The sequence below is a fragment of the Taeniopygia guttata genome, chromosome 1, assembly GCF_048771995.1.
Source record: "Taeniopygia guttata chromosome 1, bTaeGut7.mat, whole genome shotgun sequence".
Taxonomy (NCBI): Eukaryota; Metazoa; Chordata; class Aves; order Passeriformes; family Estrildidae; genus Taeniopygia; species Taeniopygia guttata.
In genome coordinates, this window is record NC_133024.1 from 2923613 (window position 1) to 2938624 (window position 15012).

At 41.1% G+C, this 15012-nt stretch overlaps 1 protein-coding gene across 16 annotated transcripts in view; it reads left to right on the forward strand.

Annotated features, from left to right (window-relative positions):
* BBX (BBX high mobility group box domain containing) overlaps positions 1–15012 on the forward strand; it is a 134136-nt gene that overhangs the window by 109486 nt on the left and 9638 nt on the right. For 14 of the 16 annotated variants that reach the window (XM_030284774.4, XM_072935620.1, XM_072935693.1 and 11 more), the window contains 3 exons: positions 5868–5954; positions 13308–13505; positions 14188–14380. In XM_030284774.4, coding sequence (XP_030140634.4) covers positions 5868–5954; positions 13308–13505; positions 14188–14380 — 478 coding nt within the window. The remainder of the gene's footprint in view (positions 1–5867; positions 5955–13307; positions 13506–14187; positions 14381–15012) is intronic. The other 2 variants (XM_041718340.2, XM_030284642.4) reach the window with 1 other exon arrangement.

A 15012-nucleotide genomic window follows, 5' to 3' on the forward strand; every position in this document is an offset into this window, starting at 1 on the left:
CCAAACAGAGCTAGTGATACCTGCTCCTATTTCCAGCAAATGCTGAATTCACACACTTAAGCTGGGTAAGCTGACAGTTCTGTGGCAGTCATTCCAACTCCATGAAGAGTCAGCTCTCAAGAGGTAGTTGAAAAAATTTTGCAACAAACCATTTTTCTTCTGATTGCTAAAAAGTAAATATTTGATGGCAATAGGTCAATTTTAAATGTGTTTTATTTTCTTAGGATGTGTAAAACTAGGATGTGAGTTGTGGATTTGAAATTATCTGACCTAAAGTGCATACGGGCAAGCTTACTAGCTTAGTAAGGTTTGTTCTGGTTGAGTTAAACATTTATTAAGCTCAATCCTCAATTTAATTTGTGATGTACTGACAATCTATGGAGCCTCATCGTGCTGTTGTCTGGTGAAGTAAAGACTCTTAGAGAACCCTGGCCTCCAAAAGTGTAGCACAAGCAGGTCTGTGTGCTAGGCTACTGCAGGAAATGAAACTGGCATTTTGCAAATATAATAGATATATATTATGCAAAATAATAGAGCTTGGTTTGGTGTGGTTATGGGTCTTTTGAAATGACCTGCTTTTTTACACCATTAGAAAGAAGCAAAAATAGCATTTTTGTGCAATGAGCATGAGCCATGAAGGGTCAGTATAGTCCTATGGGTGTGACTGTGTGGGGATGTGGGAGACCTTTGCACTGCTCTGCATTACTGTGTTGTGTGGAGATGTTTCTGCTGTGTGGCTTTTCCTTGGGTGTGTCTCTGCCAGGTAATTAGAAGAGTTGTTCAGTACAGATAGTGTCTACAAGTGTTTGTGGCCTGTGGATGTTTCCAAATAACAGATAAAAATCAGTAGGGATATGTTTAAGTAAACACTCCTTGAAATGATGTGCTGGTTTATTTGAAAGAGTGTGTACAGGATCATAAACTATCTTTTCATTCAACACAGATAAGTAGTTAATTTTTGAAGTCTGCAGTGTCTACTAAACATTTAAAATTTAGAAAATATGTTGGAGTACTGCACTCTAAGCCTTCCCCAGGATGCTGGGTGAATAAAAAAGGGAGAAATGTTTTTGCTTGTTGGGTTTGGAGTGTTTCTCTGCACCGCACCCCCAATTGTACCTATACGCTTTAAGGAGTTTTATTTTTGAGTAAATGGTGCTGGATTGATTCTCTTATCAAATGTCATTAGCCTATACCTATGGCAGGCTTGATTTACTACCTAACCACACAGCCAGATTTGTCAGGATGTTTTCCTGGAAATCAGTAGGGCAGTGCCCACTGGCTACTTCTGTAGTGCTTGTCATGTCCAGTCCACACTTCAGCCAGTTCTTTCACATAAAAACACCTGAAGAACCCTGTAACGTGAAAGCTGTTTCACATTCACATGCCTGAAAGAAAATTTGAACCATTTCTTAAATGAGAAAGAGTTTTTTCCCCAGGGTTTCCAAATTGTCTAAATTTTGCTCCCACTGAAATGATTGGGGGTCTTTCTTCAATGGGAGCAGGACTGAACCAGCCATAAAGCTTTGTCAAAATCCACATCAAGCATTCTGAACTGGGAATGTGCACATACAATAAAAATGCCACAAAATGGCTGAAGAATACAGCTATAGTGGATCTGTGCAGATGGTCTGCTCCGACATTTACTGCTGCTGTGACTGCTTCCTTTTTTTTTTCTTTCTTCTTTCCAATGGCATATGTGCCAAAACATCCCACCATGCAGAAATCAGCTGTCTGCAGTGAGTCACTAATCTGCTTGTATGCAAAAGTGAGCAACAGGCAGAGACATTATTTCTGCTTTGTACTTCGAAGAAATGCTCACTTATACACCAAGCACTGCACTCAAGCTTTCATTTTGGGAAGGCAAAGAGGGGAATGCACAGTATGTTTTTATTTGGGGAAGAGATTTTGTCTACCTTTATTTTTTGGGGGGATTTTTTTGTCTGTGGCCTCTAGGACTAGAAATAAAGCATCAGCTTAAAATGGATGCTGCTTTGTGGCATTCCTCTTGGTCTTAGCTCTGGGGTTTTTTTGGCTCAAAGCATTCAGATGCTTGGAGATTTCATTCTGTTAATGTTCCAAGGATCATGACCTAAAAATACAGCGCCTTCCTCTGAGAGATGCAGAGATGCACAAACTATTTGTCCTGATTTTGTTAGGGTCTTATTGAAACATCCTCTATTTGATCAGATTCTTGAAAACAGGGAACATTTTGAGAGCAAAGGGGGCCTATGCCCAGAAATTTGGAGGAAATGCAGTTATGGTTCATTTTCTTGCCTGCTGCTTCCCCAGGCAGCTGCCACTGGCCATAGCAAGTATTCCCAGGAGGAATCCCTGCTGCCCTCAGTGAGCACTATGGACAAGCCAAGGATTAAATCCTCTGGCAATTTCTGAAGTGCTAGGGGGAGGAATAACTGTATAGAATATTGCCAACAGAGCAAGATGAGTAGATGGCTGTATAGCAATGTCAAGTAAACTCAAATCAAAAGGTTTTTTCAGCTTTCTACAGGAAATCACATCTAGGGTCCGTTGCCTAAGAGAAGGACTTTCAGATTAGATTTTCAGTCGTGGATTTTCTCTGGATTGAATGTTCACTAGTGGCATTTGTTCAAAGTCTTGGAATACTTGCCTGTTGTCCCTGTGAAAGAGGTGTAGCCCAGCCAGGCATGCTGTCAGCTCCAGCATGGTGACTGTGCTTACACTCTTAAGGAAAAGTGTGGATGAAGTTTCTTGTGGAGTCAGAGGTTACATTGTCAGGTCCAAGTATGAACTGTTGACTTATTTAGCTATTAGCCCATCCTCTCTTATAATACATTTATGGCCACAGGGTTTCCTTACTGAAAGATTTTTTTTTTTTTGGCTCTACTGAAGTCCTTGGGCTTTCCATATGGGAAAGTGGCATTTTGCAGATACATGCTGATGACAAAGGTGCCTTTGATGTGGGGAAAAAAGAAGTGAAAGACACAGGTTTTCCCCTGTGTGCAATGCTTGTCATTTTCTGAGTTTTTCATTTCAGTTGTTCTGTTTAGAGTTGCTGACATTGGCTTTCTGTCATAGTGATTGAAGTGGTTTGTATGGTGCAGGATGAGCTGTAGAAATTGAGACATGGGTGATATGTAACATGTTGCTTCTTCCAAGCACCTGGAAAATTCACTAATCAGCTAAGTAAAAAGAATAACAATAAAAATGTCACAAGAATCATGTAGTTTTGTACCTCTGTCTTCTTGTGGAAGTGGTGGGAAGGCTTTTCTGTTGATGTGGATGAATTATTTGAGCTTGGTATCAAGAAGAGCTTAGTTTTTTCCCTTAGGCTTTTGTTCAAGCTCCCCAAGCTTTTGCAATCTTTGTTTTGCATTTTTGTTGCACTGAAACTAGACTAGTCCTCTGTGATACTCAGGAAGCTGTTGTAAAATTTGCAGAACAACACTTCAGTAAGCTTGAGTGAATATGGCCTCTTCTATTGTACTTTCTGGCATTTCCCATACAGGTTTTAGTCAGACTGTTCAGATTCAGGCTGATGTTCCCTACGATGATCTCTTGCTTGGACTTTATTTGGTTTGTTGTTTGACATCTAGATTTTTGGAAGTTTATTAATCTTTCTCCAAAGTTTTGATTTCTTCCATATTAAAAAAGAAGTAGCAGTGAGACACAAAGCCAACATGGGCAAGATGTTAAAGTTTCTGTGCCTGCCTCTGGCTGGATTTTAGCTTTTTCTCAGTAATTCTCAGTATTGATCAGACAGCCTAGTGTCTGTGAATGGCTTTCACTTCATAAGACTAAATACTTCTTCCATGTGCTACACACTTTACTCTTTCTTTTCTTGCATATAGAGTCTGAGATGGCAAATTGCAAATGTTCAAGTAGATTTACCCTGATTGCACATTCCTGTGTGGTTGCAGTTGTGTCTCAGTAGCTAATGCATGTGTCTGGTTCCTTTTAAGGATGAGGAGGAGTGAAAAAGGCTTTTGTGGTGTGTAGGATCCTGTTCCAGGTGAGCTGGAGATGAGAAGCACACCTGCTTGTTAGGCTATAAATCATCTTGTCAACATGCAGAGCATCTCATTTCTGTTTGGGCTGGTCTGTTCTGAACTAGCCTGAAGACTTGCTTGTCCACTGTGTCTTTGGAAATAAGATTTTGAAGTTGAGTTTCTCTAAACTCCCAAAAATTTGCTTTGCATTGTGGAGATTATGCATCTCTTATGCCTATGTTGCTGTTGTATCACTGACTGCTCCCCTAATGAGGCAAAGGCTAACTTCTTGATGACATCTGATAGTGACATATTTTGTGGGCCAGTGTCACACAAGATGTCCTCTGACTGCTCCCAGTAAAGACTCTGCGGGCAAAGTAGGAATGATACCATGAGCTGGACATAACCTCACCTTCCTCCTTTGGGGGCTTTCACTTTTGTACTTAGTAGATCTCATTTCTGGTCACTAGAAAGGCAGTTGTAGCTCTTGCATCCTGTGGTGGACTGGCTCTGGCTGGTAAGTATGTTCCCATCCTGCTGCTCACTCCTACAGTGGGATGTGGAAGAGAATAGGAAGGGCAAAAACAAGGTAAAACACTTCCTGGGTGTAGTAGTTTTGCAAAATTGTTACACTGGGTCAAGAAGAAGACAGCTCCGTAAGTGAGAGCGATGAAACAATACAAAAGCCAGCACTCACCACTAACAAACTGATACCCAGCTAGTATTTGGGCAGTGGACAACTTTAAAAAACACTTTCCCAAACACAGTTTTGTGCTGAGTATGGTGTGAAATGCCTCTTGGCCAGTGTGGGTCAGCTGTCCCAGCTATGTCCCCTCCCAGGCTCTTGAGCACCCTCAGCCTACTTGCTGGAATGCCAGAATGAGGTGGTGTAAACACTGCTCAGCACTAACTAAACTCAATGGGTGTGTTTCCAGCATTGCTGTTTACTCCCTCCCAGCTGTGGGAGTCCAGGGCATCCCTCTGGCTGCCCTGGCAGGTCTGGGACCCTGGCAGGGGTCAGGAACCCCCCTGGACAGAGCCCCCAGAGACACTGGCTGTGATCTCTGTCCATGGAAAAGAGTTTTCAATCTTACAGGATCAATTACAAGCTCTGAGTGTTTGATATCAGTAATAATTAAGTGTGGCACGAGTGCAAAAGTAAAATTTTAGGATTCTAGATAAGGGGTTCAGAGGGGACAAGATGGAGGAAATTGGGTGTGTCTTGTCCTTTTTCTCCTTCTTCATGCCCTCCATGTTTCACTGTGGTGTTGGCATTTTTCTGTTGGTTCAGGCTGGGGACACACTGTCCAACGTAGGTGACAGATATTGGCACGTTATTGTAAATCCAGCACAGGGAGTTTCTGGTATTTAATGTTTGTACCATCCCACTGAGGGCAGAGCCCCACACGCTGCCCTGCAGGACAGAGCTGCGGCAGGGCAGCAGAACATGTTAGAGATAAACAGAATAAACAACCTTGAAACCAGCACAGATGAATTATGGCTTCTTCTTTGGCAGCAGGGCTGAAAGACAGAGACTTTCTACAGTCTCAGAATCATCTCAGTGCCACAGATTCCAACACCCAGCCAAGCCCAGTATACATGCAAAAGAGAATATCTCTTTAAACAAGCAGGAAACCCCTGTTTTATTGGATGGCTGGGCTTTCCTAAGGGTTTCATTCCCCAAAGTGCATTGTGTGCACTTCAGCACTGGGAGGTGGTAGATTGAGCTACAGCTTGCTGAAAGCCTCCAGAGTCCATTCAGGCAGAAGGTCAGGTTTTGTACTTCCCTGTCAAGTGGCAGCTTGTATTATAGGAAGGGGAGGTTGTACAGTACATAGTGTGACTGTTGTACTCTTTTTCGAGCTTCTGATTAAAAGTATGTATTATTAATATTGTCTGTAGGTTCATTCCAGTCTCAGAAAAAGAACTTATTCCACAAAATTGTCAGCAAATTTAAGCACAGAAAGAAGCATAATGTTCCGGACACAGGTACTGGTGCATTGCTTAATTAAGGTTTTTGGCTGCCTTCTTTCTTAATTCAGTCTTGGGAAAATGCTTCTAGACAGAGACACCTCAGCTCTCTACTCTTTGATTGCTTTGGTTCCTTATTTTCCCTGTCTGCTATGATTCCATTGCCTTCTGGCTCCAGTTGATATTACCTTTCTCCAGTATGATGCTGTTTAGTTTTTACTTCACATCTCCCTTTAATTACAGCTTCCCTGCTCCAGATGCCATGCCACAGAGCTGACAAAGCAAGGGCAATTCTGCAGTTGGCCCTGAAAACTTTTATCTTCTACAGCCCAAAGCTCTGTAGTCCTTAGGCTGCTCTTCTGTGCATCCTTCTGTATCAATGGCCATATTTTGCCAGAGCATTTTTGCATGTCCCTATCTCCTGTCCCTGTGATTTCTTGCTGTCTGGAACTTTGCGGACTGCAGCTGGTCGAGGAGTAGGAGCCTGGTCAGGATGTAAGTGTTTGTTTCTGCAGCAGATCTCAGAAATACCAACATCCAACCCTGCCTGTGTGCAAATCTTAAATCAGTTGTTTGCTTCATGCTGAAAATACCTTCTGCAGTTTTTTAAGTTATGTTCTGGAGCTTGTATGCCCACTATCCACTGTTAGCTGCCTAAAGTATTTTTCTTGTTACACTAACATAATCCTGCATGCTAGGAACTCACAACTCTGAGGGGCATTTTCAAGTGTACAGTATGTACAGGATTATAGCTTAGCCTGCTTCCCTGGGCTCTTTTTCTTTTCTCATCATGTTGCCCACACTATTCAAGTTATGCCCAGGGTGTTCCTCTGTTCCACAGTGATGTTCTCTCCTGCATTGTTCCTGTAATGTAGAAAAACTTCCCTGGTTCTGCTTACTTGACTTTATTAAGTTTGTCTGGTTTCTTCCCCACCCATCTTCATCTCTAAGAGAATAAAATTGTTTTTCCTATCTCCAATTTCCCCAGCTACCTTTATGGTTAATACCTTTTCCTAAGACTTGGCCATGTAATTTCCTCTCCTTTCCTGGTGCTGTGTTTTCTGTCATTTGTGTTGCACATGCACTATTTTCCCACATAGACTGCCTGCTTTTCTGCATTCTGTGGTGCAAATAATTAGAAATTACTTGCTCTGTCTTGTTGTATTTGTACAACAAATATGTTGTGGTAGTTGCTTATGAGAAGTAACTATCTTGCTTCCATGTTGGTGTAAAAAAGGCATCATACATTAGCATAACTTTTATTTGGCATTGCTCAGATTTTGTTCCTGGATTATTAATAGACCGTGTAGACCAATTATTAAGAAAAATGGATGTTTAAATTCTCCTGGGAGAAAATAAGCAGTAAACATTTAATGGATAATTAAGTAAAGAGCAAAAAATACAAATACCTTAAAATCTGCAGATAAAAACGTGGGTAAACAAAATGTCACACCCTGCATTTGTTTAAAAGAAGCCAGCCTGTTTGGATACAAAGTGAAGTGTGCACTATGATCAAAGATCCAGCACAGCACAGAGGCATGTCCCTGGAAGTTAAGCATGTGAGTAATGTCATAGTGTCTGAACATTAAAGATGTGTCTGTGCATTTGCTGGGGCAGGGCCAGCTTGCTAAGTTCCTCCCAAGACTAAAGCAAAGACACTTAGGATCCTTACACTGCCCACATGCAATCATCAGAGGAAAGGCAATGGATGTCTGTCTATTGATGGGGAGCTGCATTTTCCCCTGAATTACTGAGGGGAGAAAATTTGGAGTGTTGCCTACTCTGAAGTATGATATTAGTGACTGAAACCAAAATGTTGATCAGCAAAGTGCAGTGTAGGCATGGCCTCAGCAGATGCTGGACAGCCTCTCCCTCATGTGCTTGCTACAGATCTTCATCCTCCATCCAGAAGTTCCTAAACTTAACAGGCCTTAAACCATGTGGCTGAGCTGTCTCCTATTCTGCAGCACTCAAGATGGGAATCCTAGAATCTTCATTTCAATTCAGATAATATTTATTTGGGCATTTTGTGAATCAAACAATAAATGAAAATTTCTCCTCCTTTTTGTGGTTAGTCTATACTCGTGGTGAGTCACAAGTCTGCCTAATGTGCGGTTTTGGTTTTTATGAAGTTAATTTTGCAGAAAGAAGGAGCTTGAATGTTTGTATAGCTGCAGAGGAGACACTTGGAAGGATTGCTGTCAGCAGAGGTCATGCTGGCTTCATGTTTTTTCATCTTGAAAAATGTCTGTGCCTGTGTGCATCTGTTAGGAGTGAAGGAAAGTAAGTGCAGTAGAGGCAGATTTAATGTGATTGTGTTGTGTTGTCCATGTGTCTCTGGTATGAAAGTCTGAGTAAATTTTGACCACATTGTACATGGCACATCACCATGTTAAAAGAGTTTGCAGTTGCTCATAGAGCAGGGGGTGGGTACAACCAGTTAAACATCAGTGAAATGCTACAGAGAGCACACAGTAATGCAGTTGAACATGTCAAGAGACACATCTCTTCCTTAGGAAGGCTGAGAGAAGCACAGCTGGACCCATGAGAAAGTTTGGGAAAGTTAACACTCATGTGGGAGTTTTATTTTTCTGCCACGCCAGCAAGGCTTTCTGATGGGAAGCAGTGTTTAAAATAACAAGTCAGTGATTGCATCTTTGCAGGTACACTCAGTGAGCTGTGCTGAGCCTCTTGCATGGTCTGTGTGGCAGCCAGTTGTGACATTGGCCTTGGCAGGGATGGGGAGAAGAGAGGATGAACACACACACTGGTCTCAGCACAGCTCACACGTGAAGCAGCCTGGTCACTGTGCCTGCTCCTACAGCAGCTCTCCCACACACATCAGAGCCCTGTTTTGTGGGAACCAGGAGCTCTGTGTGTTTGGCAGCTATTCTGGCTGGGGGAGGGCTGGATCAGAGCAGGCTCCTGCAGCTGTCTCCTACACCTGGTTTGACCATCTGCTGCTTTGCATCTCTGCTTGTTAGTCCCCAGCCCCTGCTGCATCTCTGCGTGCTGTCTGGCCCCAAAGCAGTATTGTAGCAGTGTCCTGTTGTCAGAAGAGCTGGAATTTCTGCCAGTTCAGTCTGTTTGGCATCACTTCCTGGGTGAAGTGGTTCCGTATTGTAAATGCAGGGGAAGAAGAAATGACCATGTCTGACTCAATTCAGAAGGCTGAATTATTTCTTTATTATAACTATGCTAAAATACATCAACATACTATATGAAAGGAGGATACTCAAACTACATACTACTTTCTCTGACTCTAACACAACTCGTGACCCTCTCTCAAGGGTGGGTTGGATTGGCCATCAGGCTCAGACAATCCTCACCAGAATCCAACCAAGCACTCACTCCAGGTAAACAATTCTCCAAACACATTCCACATAGGAAAAACAAGGAGCAGAAATAGAAATTGTTTTCTCTTTCATTTCTCTCTGTGCACCTCTCTGAAAAATCCTGAGAGGGAGAGGAATGTTGTTGCCACAGTTCCATAGACATTGATGACTTGAAGCGATGCCCTATCTGGCTAAATTTTCACTGTTTATATTTATAAAGACAATTAAATAATTACAGCCCACCTTTCTTCCTTGATACCAGCATGCTTAGACCCACTAAGTGTGGTTAAACTTCTGCAGCTCTATCTCATAACAGGCATCACTAAAGAAATTCTTTAAAGTCTGTGGTTTTTTTGGAGTTTGATCTGAAAAGCTTTGGTGTGGTGAGTCAGTTCAATTGACTTTGTTTTTCTTGTTCACAAAGGTGGGGGGAAATAAGACTACACATCCTCTGCATGCCTGCAGAATAGGATAAACTGTCTGTGCAAACCTTTAACAAGCCTAGCTGGGGGAACCATCTGGCACAGACCTCTGGATGTGTCTCTCAGTCATTTCTGCCACCGTGGTGTAGGCATGCCACACCTTCATGGCATATTCTCAACTCTGCTTGCAAAGATAGCCCAGGAGTTCTGCACTGTCATGGAGAGCTGAGCATGCAAGGACCTATAGGCAGGACTGCACAGTGATGCAGAACCTCATTTCATGTCCAGACAACGTCCCCCTGAAAATTAGCTGAGTTCCTCTTGGGACGGCTCTTGAATGCAGGACAGCGTGGAAGCAGAATGGATATCAAATGGATTAAAGAAAACTACAGGGAATTAAACGTGGCTAGCCCTATCCTTCTTGCAGAACAAAACCAGGTCCTGATTTGGAGCATCTGTATGGATATACCTTTGAAGCAGTGGGATGCTGTTCCTCTTGAAGAAGGTTCAGGAGTACATAGTTTAGATGTAGAGTTGTTGAAACATGGGCTCCTTTCTCCTCTAGAGGTCAGCACAAAGGGTCTTGTGAGTGAAGACTTTGTGTGATTTCTAAGTTAAGTTTTATGTCTGCTTGAATAATACTCTGCAAAGAAGTCATTGAAATTATTTCTAAACCCAGTGTCCACTAAAACTGATAGAGAAGACAAAAAGATGCTCTTCCCTTCAACATTCACCCTGCACCCACACACACACAAAATACTCATTGTTCACCTTCAATCCTTCCTTCTTCAAGGCTGTATGGCAGCAATGTTGTGTTGAAGTGATAAAGAGCTTCTTTTAGAGCTAGAGAAGAAAAGGAAAGCAGACGGCTTTCAAGTCTCATTTCAAGGATTAAAATAAAAACTTGGGAAAGGGAATATAAAACAATATAAAAACATGGAGAGGGGCTATATTTACTGCATCAGAGCTTTTACAGCCACCTTCTGCTGTTTCTTAGTCAAACATGCCAGCATCATATATTCCTTATGTCTTCCACTATTGTCTATTTTACTTTTCAAGGTGTTTTTTTCTCTTTATTTTCTGACACATACAATATGAGAAAGAAAAATATAAAAGGGAACCCTCAGCTGTAGTGATCAATCAAGTTAAATTCTAGTGACCTGACATACAACACATCTAATTAAATGCATACCAAATCAAGTCTCTTTTAATTGTATGTTGTTCATTATTTGAAATCATGTCTTAATTTTTTTATTATGTGAAAAGAAAAAAAGTGAGTTGTAGTACTAAGATTAAAAGCATTATAAACTCAATCAAGCTAGATGTAGACAGCAGTGTCAAAGTGCTAATTAGAGCAAATCAGAATTAACAGATAGTGTTAGACTACACATTCAAATATAATCAACGCTTATCAATTCCCAAATAAGAAATCTGGAGAGAAAGCTGCCCATTTAATTATACATTCCAATTAAGATCCTGGTCTCGATGCACAAAGCTTATCTGAAAATCTCACTGTTAGTCCAGTTGAGTTACTTGAAAGTCACATTTGCAGTCATTGGTGCTTTTACTTAATTGGACTGTTACAGGGTGGATCTTTTCCTGTGCTTTGTCTTGAGCGCTCTTTACAAAAAAATCAGTTTTACAGCAAAGCTCTGGAAAGGTTGGCAGCTGGAGCTAAGCACTTCAAAATGCTAATTCAAGCTGTGTGCTTTTTTTCCAAACAAAGAACATGCATAAGTTCAAAAATGTTTTGCAAGAGAGCACTGGTGAATTAAAATCATGAACAAATTAAAGTTTGGAATGTTTCAAATGTTTGTGCGTATGTATGTACATGTTTCTGTATGTACTAGATCTGATTGTATTCTTAGACAATAAAACATTAAAAGGTCCTTCCCACTCAAACAGAAGAGCAAAGGGCAACTGCTAGCAAGATGAAATGTGTTACAGCTATTCTCTTCATCTAGTCCACATCCTCACACAATTAACAGTTTAAAAAGCCAGCAAAGTATAAAGGTTAGTTATGAGCAACATCTTTGAATAAAATGTTCATTAAATCTACAAAACTAACAATAAAGAAATACACATTAAGGTGAAAGGCAAAGGCCATGCAGACTGTTAGGCTGTTGGGCACAGCACAGTGGGGCTGGATGCTCCTGTGTGACACCACCAGTCTCAGTGCAGGAGATTGGAATTGTTAGTTCTTAGCCCTTCTTAAAGAGCAATTGTTTGTACTCTGGCTTCTGTGTGTGTAATTTCTGCTGGTCAAATCACCCAAAAAGTGACAATGTGTCTTAAAGTCTTTGAAACGGTGAGAAAGATTAAAAGAAACTGGAGGGAAGAGTAAGCTAACTTTAGACACAGTAACAGCTGTGGAAAATATATCAAGGACTGTTGCAAAGAGATGGGAGCTAACCTGACAGGGAGTAAAGAAAATAATGCACTGAAGATGCAGCAGGGGAGATGAGGTGCAGGAAAAAATATTTAGGAAAAAATACATAATCATTCAGGATGTCGATATACTGGGGAAAAATACCTCAAGAGCTTGGTGCAGGTATCTATCATGAGTGTTCCCAATTTCAAAACATGTTAGACAGGCACCTGTAAAAAATTAATTGAGCATTCCATTTGCTACTTGTAGCCTCTTTCTAACCCTAGCTGACAGTGATAACAAGTGATAACAGATGGGGCAGGCTTCATAGCACTTTATCACAGGAGGGAAAAAGATGTCACAGATTGCCTTTATGTACTAGTGATACCCCGTGGGATCAGCAGAATGGCTTATTGAATCAATGCAAATTGCAAACAGTTGACCACTAAGCACTCAGCTCAGACTTTGGAAGCTTAAATATGTTTTGTGATTGCTGTCTGACCAATTTCTTTGTGAACGAGATTAAAATAAACTCTTTAGTCGAGTGAAAATTTGGGATCATGTTCCAGTTTGGGGTAAAAGGCTGCTTCAGAACACCAACACTGGAGCTGCTCAGAAAGATTTAAACTGTTCCTTTCTCATTCTCTGAGTTTATATGGGCAGTATTTCTGTCATGGTATTCTGTCCATGCTTACTTCCTTCTTTTAGCATGCTTGTCTTCAGCTGTGGTCCAGTTATGCTTTTTTTATTTGCAGCCTTTGGGGTGTTTTTGCTTTATTTTGTAAAGGCAGTATTTCCCTTTCTTAGAGGAGCTGATGCAGAGTGACTAAAGAGGTAAGACTAGGTTTTAGCCAGGAATTGCTGAATTCTGCTTGTCAGTCCATCTGTGAGCTAAGATAAGCTTATGTGAGGACCCTTGTTCCTTAAACACATTTTGTCTCCTAGCCACTTGCTGACATCTTCTGTTGCAGAATGTTTTATACAGAGCAATACCCTGCTCCTACTCAAGTGCCACTGCCAACCTCACAGTTTTCTTGGCAAATACTAGAAACTTGAACCTTCAGTATATCTTTAAGGTGCATTCTATTACTTCACTGCAAACATTTGTGGCATTCAGATCATATCTTGGCATGGGTTATGCTCTTGAGTACCTGTGAGGAACAGTTTTATGCAGATACATGCAAAATGAGCATAGCTAGTGGCTGAATTATTCTACATCTAAAGTTGCATTTTTATTCTCTTCCAGCCATACTATTAGAAGACAGAAATTCCAGCGAGTCTGCCTGGAAGAATAAAATTTCTATATCTGCCCTAAACACTCCAGAGCCAGCAATGATGCATGAGCCTTTAGTTGGCAGCCAGAAAAGGAAAGCAAGGAAAACGAAGATCACGCATCTTGTCCGAACAGCAGATGGGCGAGTGTCACCAGCAGCAGGGACACTGGGTAAGGAAATTGGAGTTAAAATTTCATTAAAACTGAATGCTTGGAGAAAGTTTGAGGGTACAAGCAATCTATCAGGAGGGCAGTGTTTTTTAATTAGCTTGTTTTCTTACCTGCTTAGAATGGTTATTATTTAACATACAGGTATTCACTAACTGGGAAATCACTGAGTCCATAATGGCCAACTTTTGTTTGAATGACCAAATTTGTCTCTTCTCCCTGGGTATTTCACTCTAAGAACTGTGAACTCGTGCAAAGAGAAATGGAAAATGGTTACTTTTCACAATTTGTTTCCAGTCCAGGAAAGAAATTGCACTGCACCTGGTTATAGGTTGTAAAATTGAATTTCACAGTATGACAGTTAATGCAGAGTCCTTGTTGGAGTTTTCCAGTAAGATAATCTTTCAGGACTACTATATCTAAAACATACACAAAAGCTCTCTTGCCTGACCAAAGAGATCAAATTCAGTTAAATGCAAAATCAGTAAACTGCTTTATAAACCTTAGTGCTTGCTAGTGCTTCTGACCCAGTAGCTTAAGTCAGAAGAGGTTACAACATTAATCAGATGCCACTGGCAGAATCAAATCCTAAAGATACAGGTTCTGGTAACACCAGACTAGTCAGCATATCTATAGGCTGCAGTGAATGTATGGACTATGCATGCTTAACTTTCTTTCTTTGCAGAGGAGAAGCCAAAAGAGCTGCCACAAAGTACTCTTCAAAAATCATCGAGTGCAGAAACAGATTGCAACAGTGAATGCTCCAGAAACACAGAGACAGAGGAAAATCATAGTATTACATCAGATATGCCAGCGGTGTCTGCATTTTTTAGCTTAGCTGCTCTGGCAGAAGTAGCAGCCATGGAAAATGTACACAGGTATGGTTTTCTTTTCATTATCTTAAGTATATAGTATGTGGCTGACAGCTTGTTCAGAAAGCATGTGAATAGCAGACTTTAATTTGGCCTGTGTTTCCTCTTCCACAGCTTTCTATGAATGTCTGCTTTATCCCACTTGCTTAGTAGTGTTAATTTTTCACCTAAATGATAGTGTAATCTCTTTAGGAGTTAGTAAAATGATCCTTCCCAGTAAGCTTATATACCAGTTTTTGTATGTAAACAGGTTAAGATAGTGTTTGAGATCCTAATGAGAGAGAATTATCAGATGCTATGTGTCAGATAATAGGAGATTTAAATAGCTACTGCACTCTGATTTGCATTTTCTAGTGGCCTAAACACCTAAAATGATGGAGAGAATTTCATACATTTTGAGATTATTGTTTTTATGCTGAACATGGCTGAGGGAAGCTAACTAGTTATTCTTACTCTTGTGCTTTGCTGTGTAGAAGGCAAAGCATCTGCAGAATAGCATGGGGCAGAACAGGGTAGTCTGGGTTGGTTCTCTCAGTTACTGAGCAGGCCATCCATACAGATCAGGTGGAGAATGTGCAGGTTACTCAGGGCTTATGAATCAGTTCAGCACGGTCAGACCTTTGGTGAGAGTAAACCAA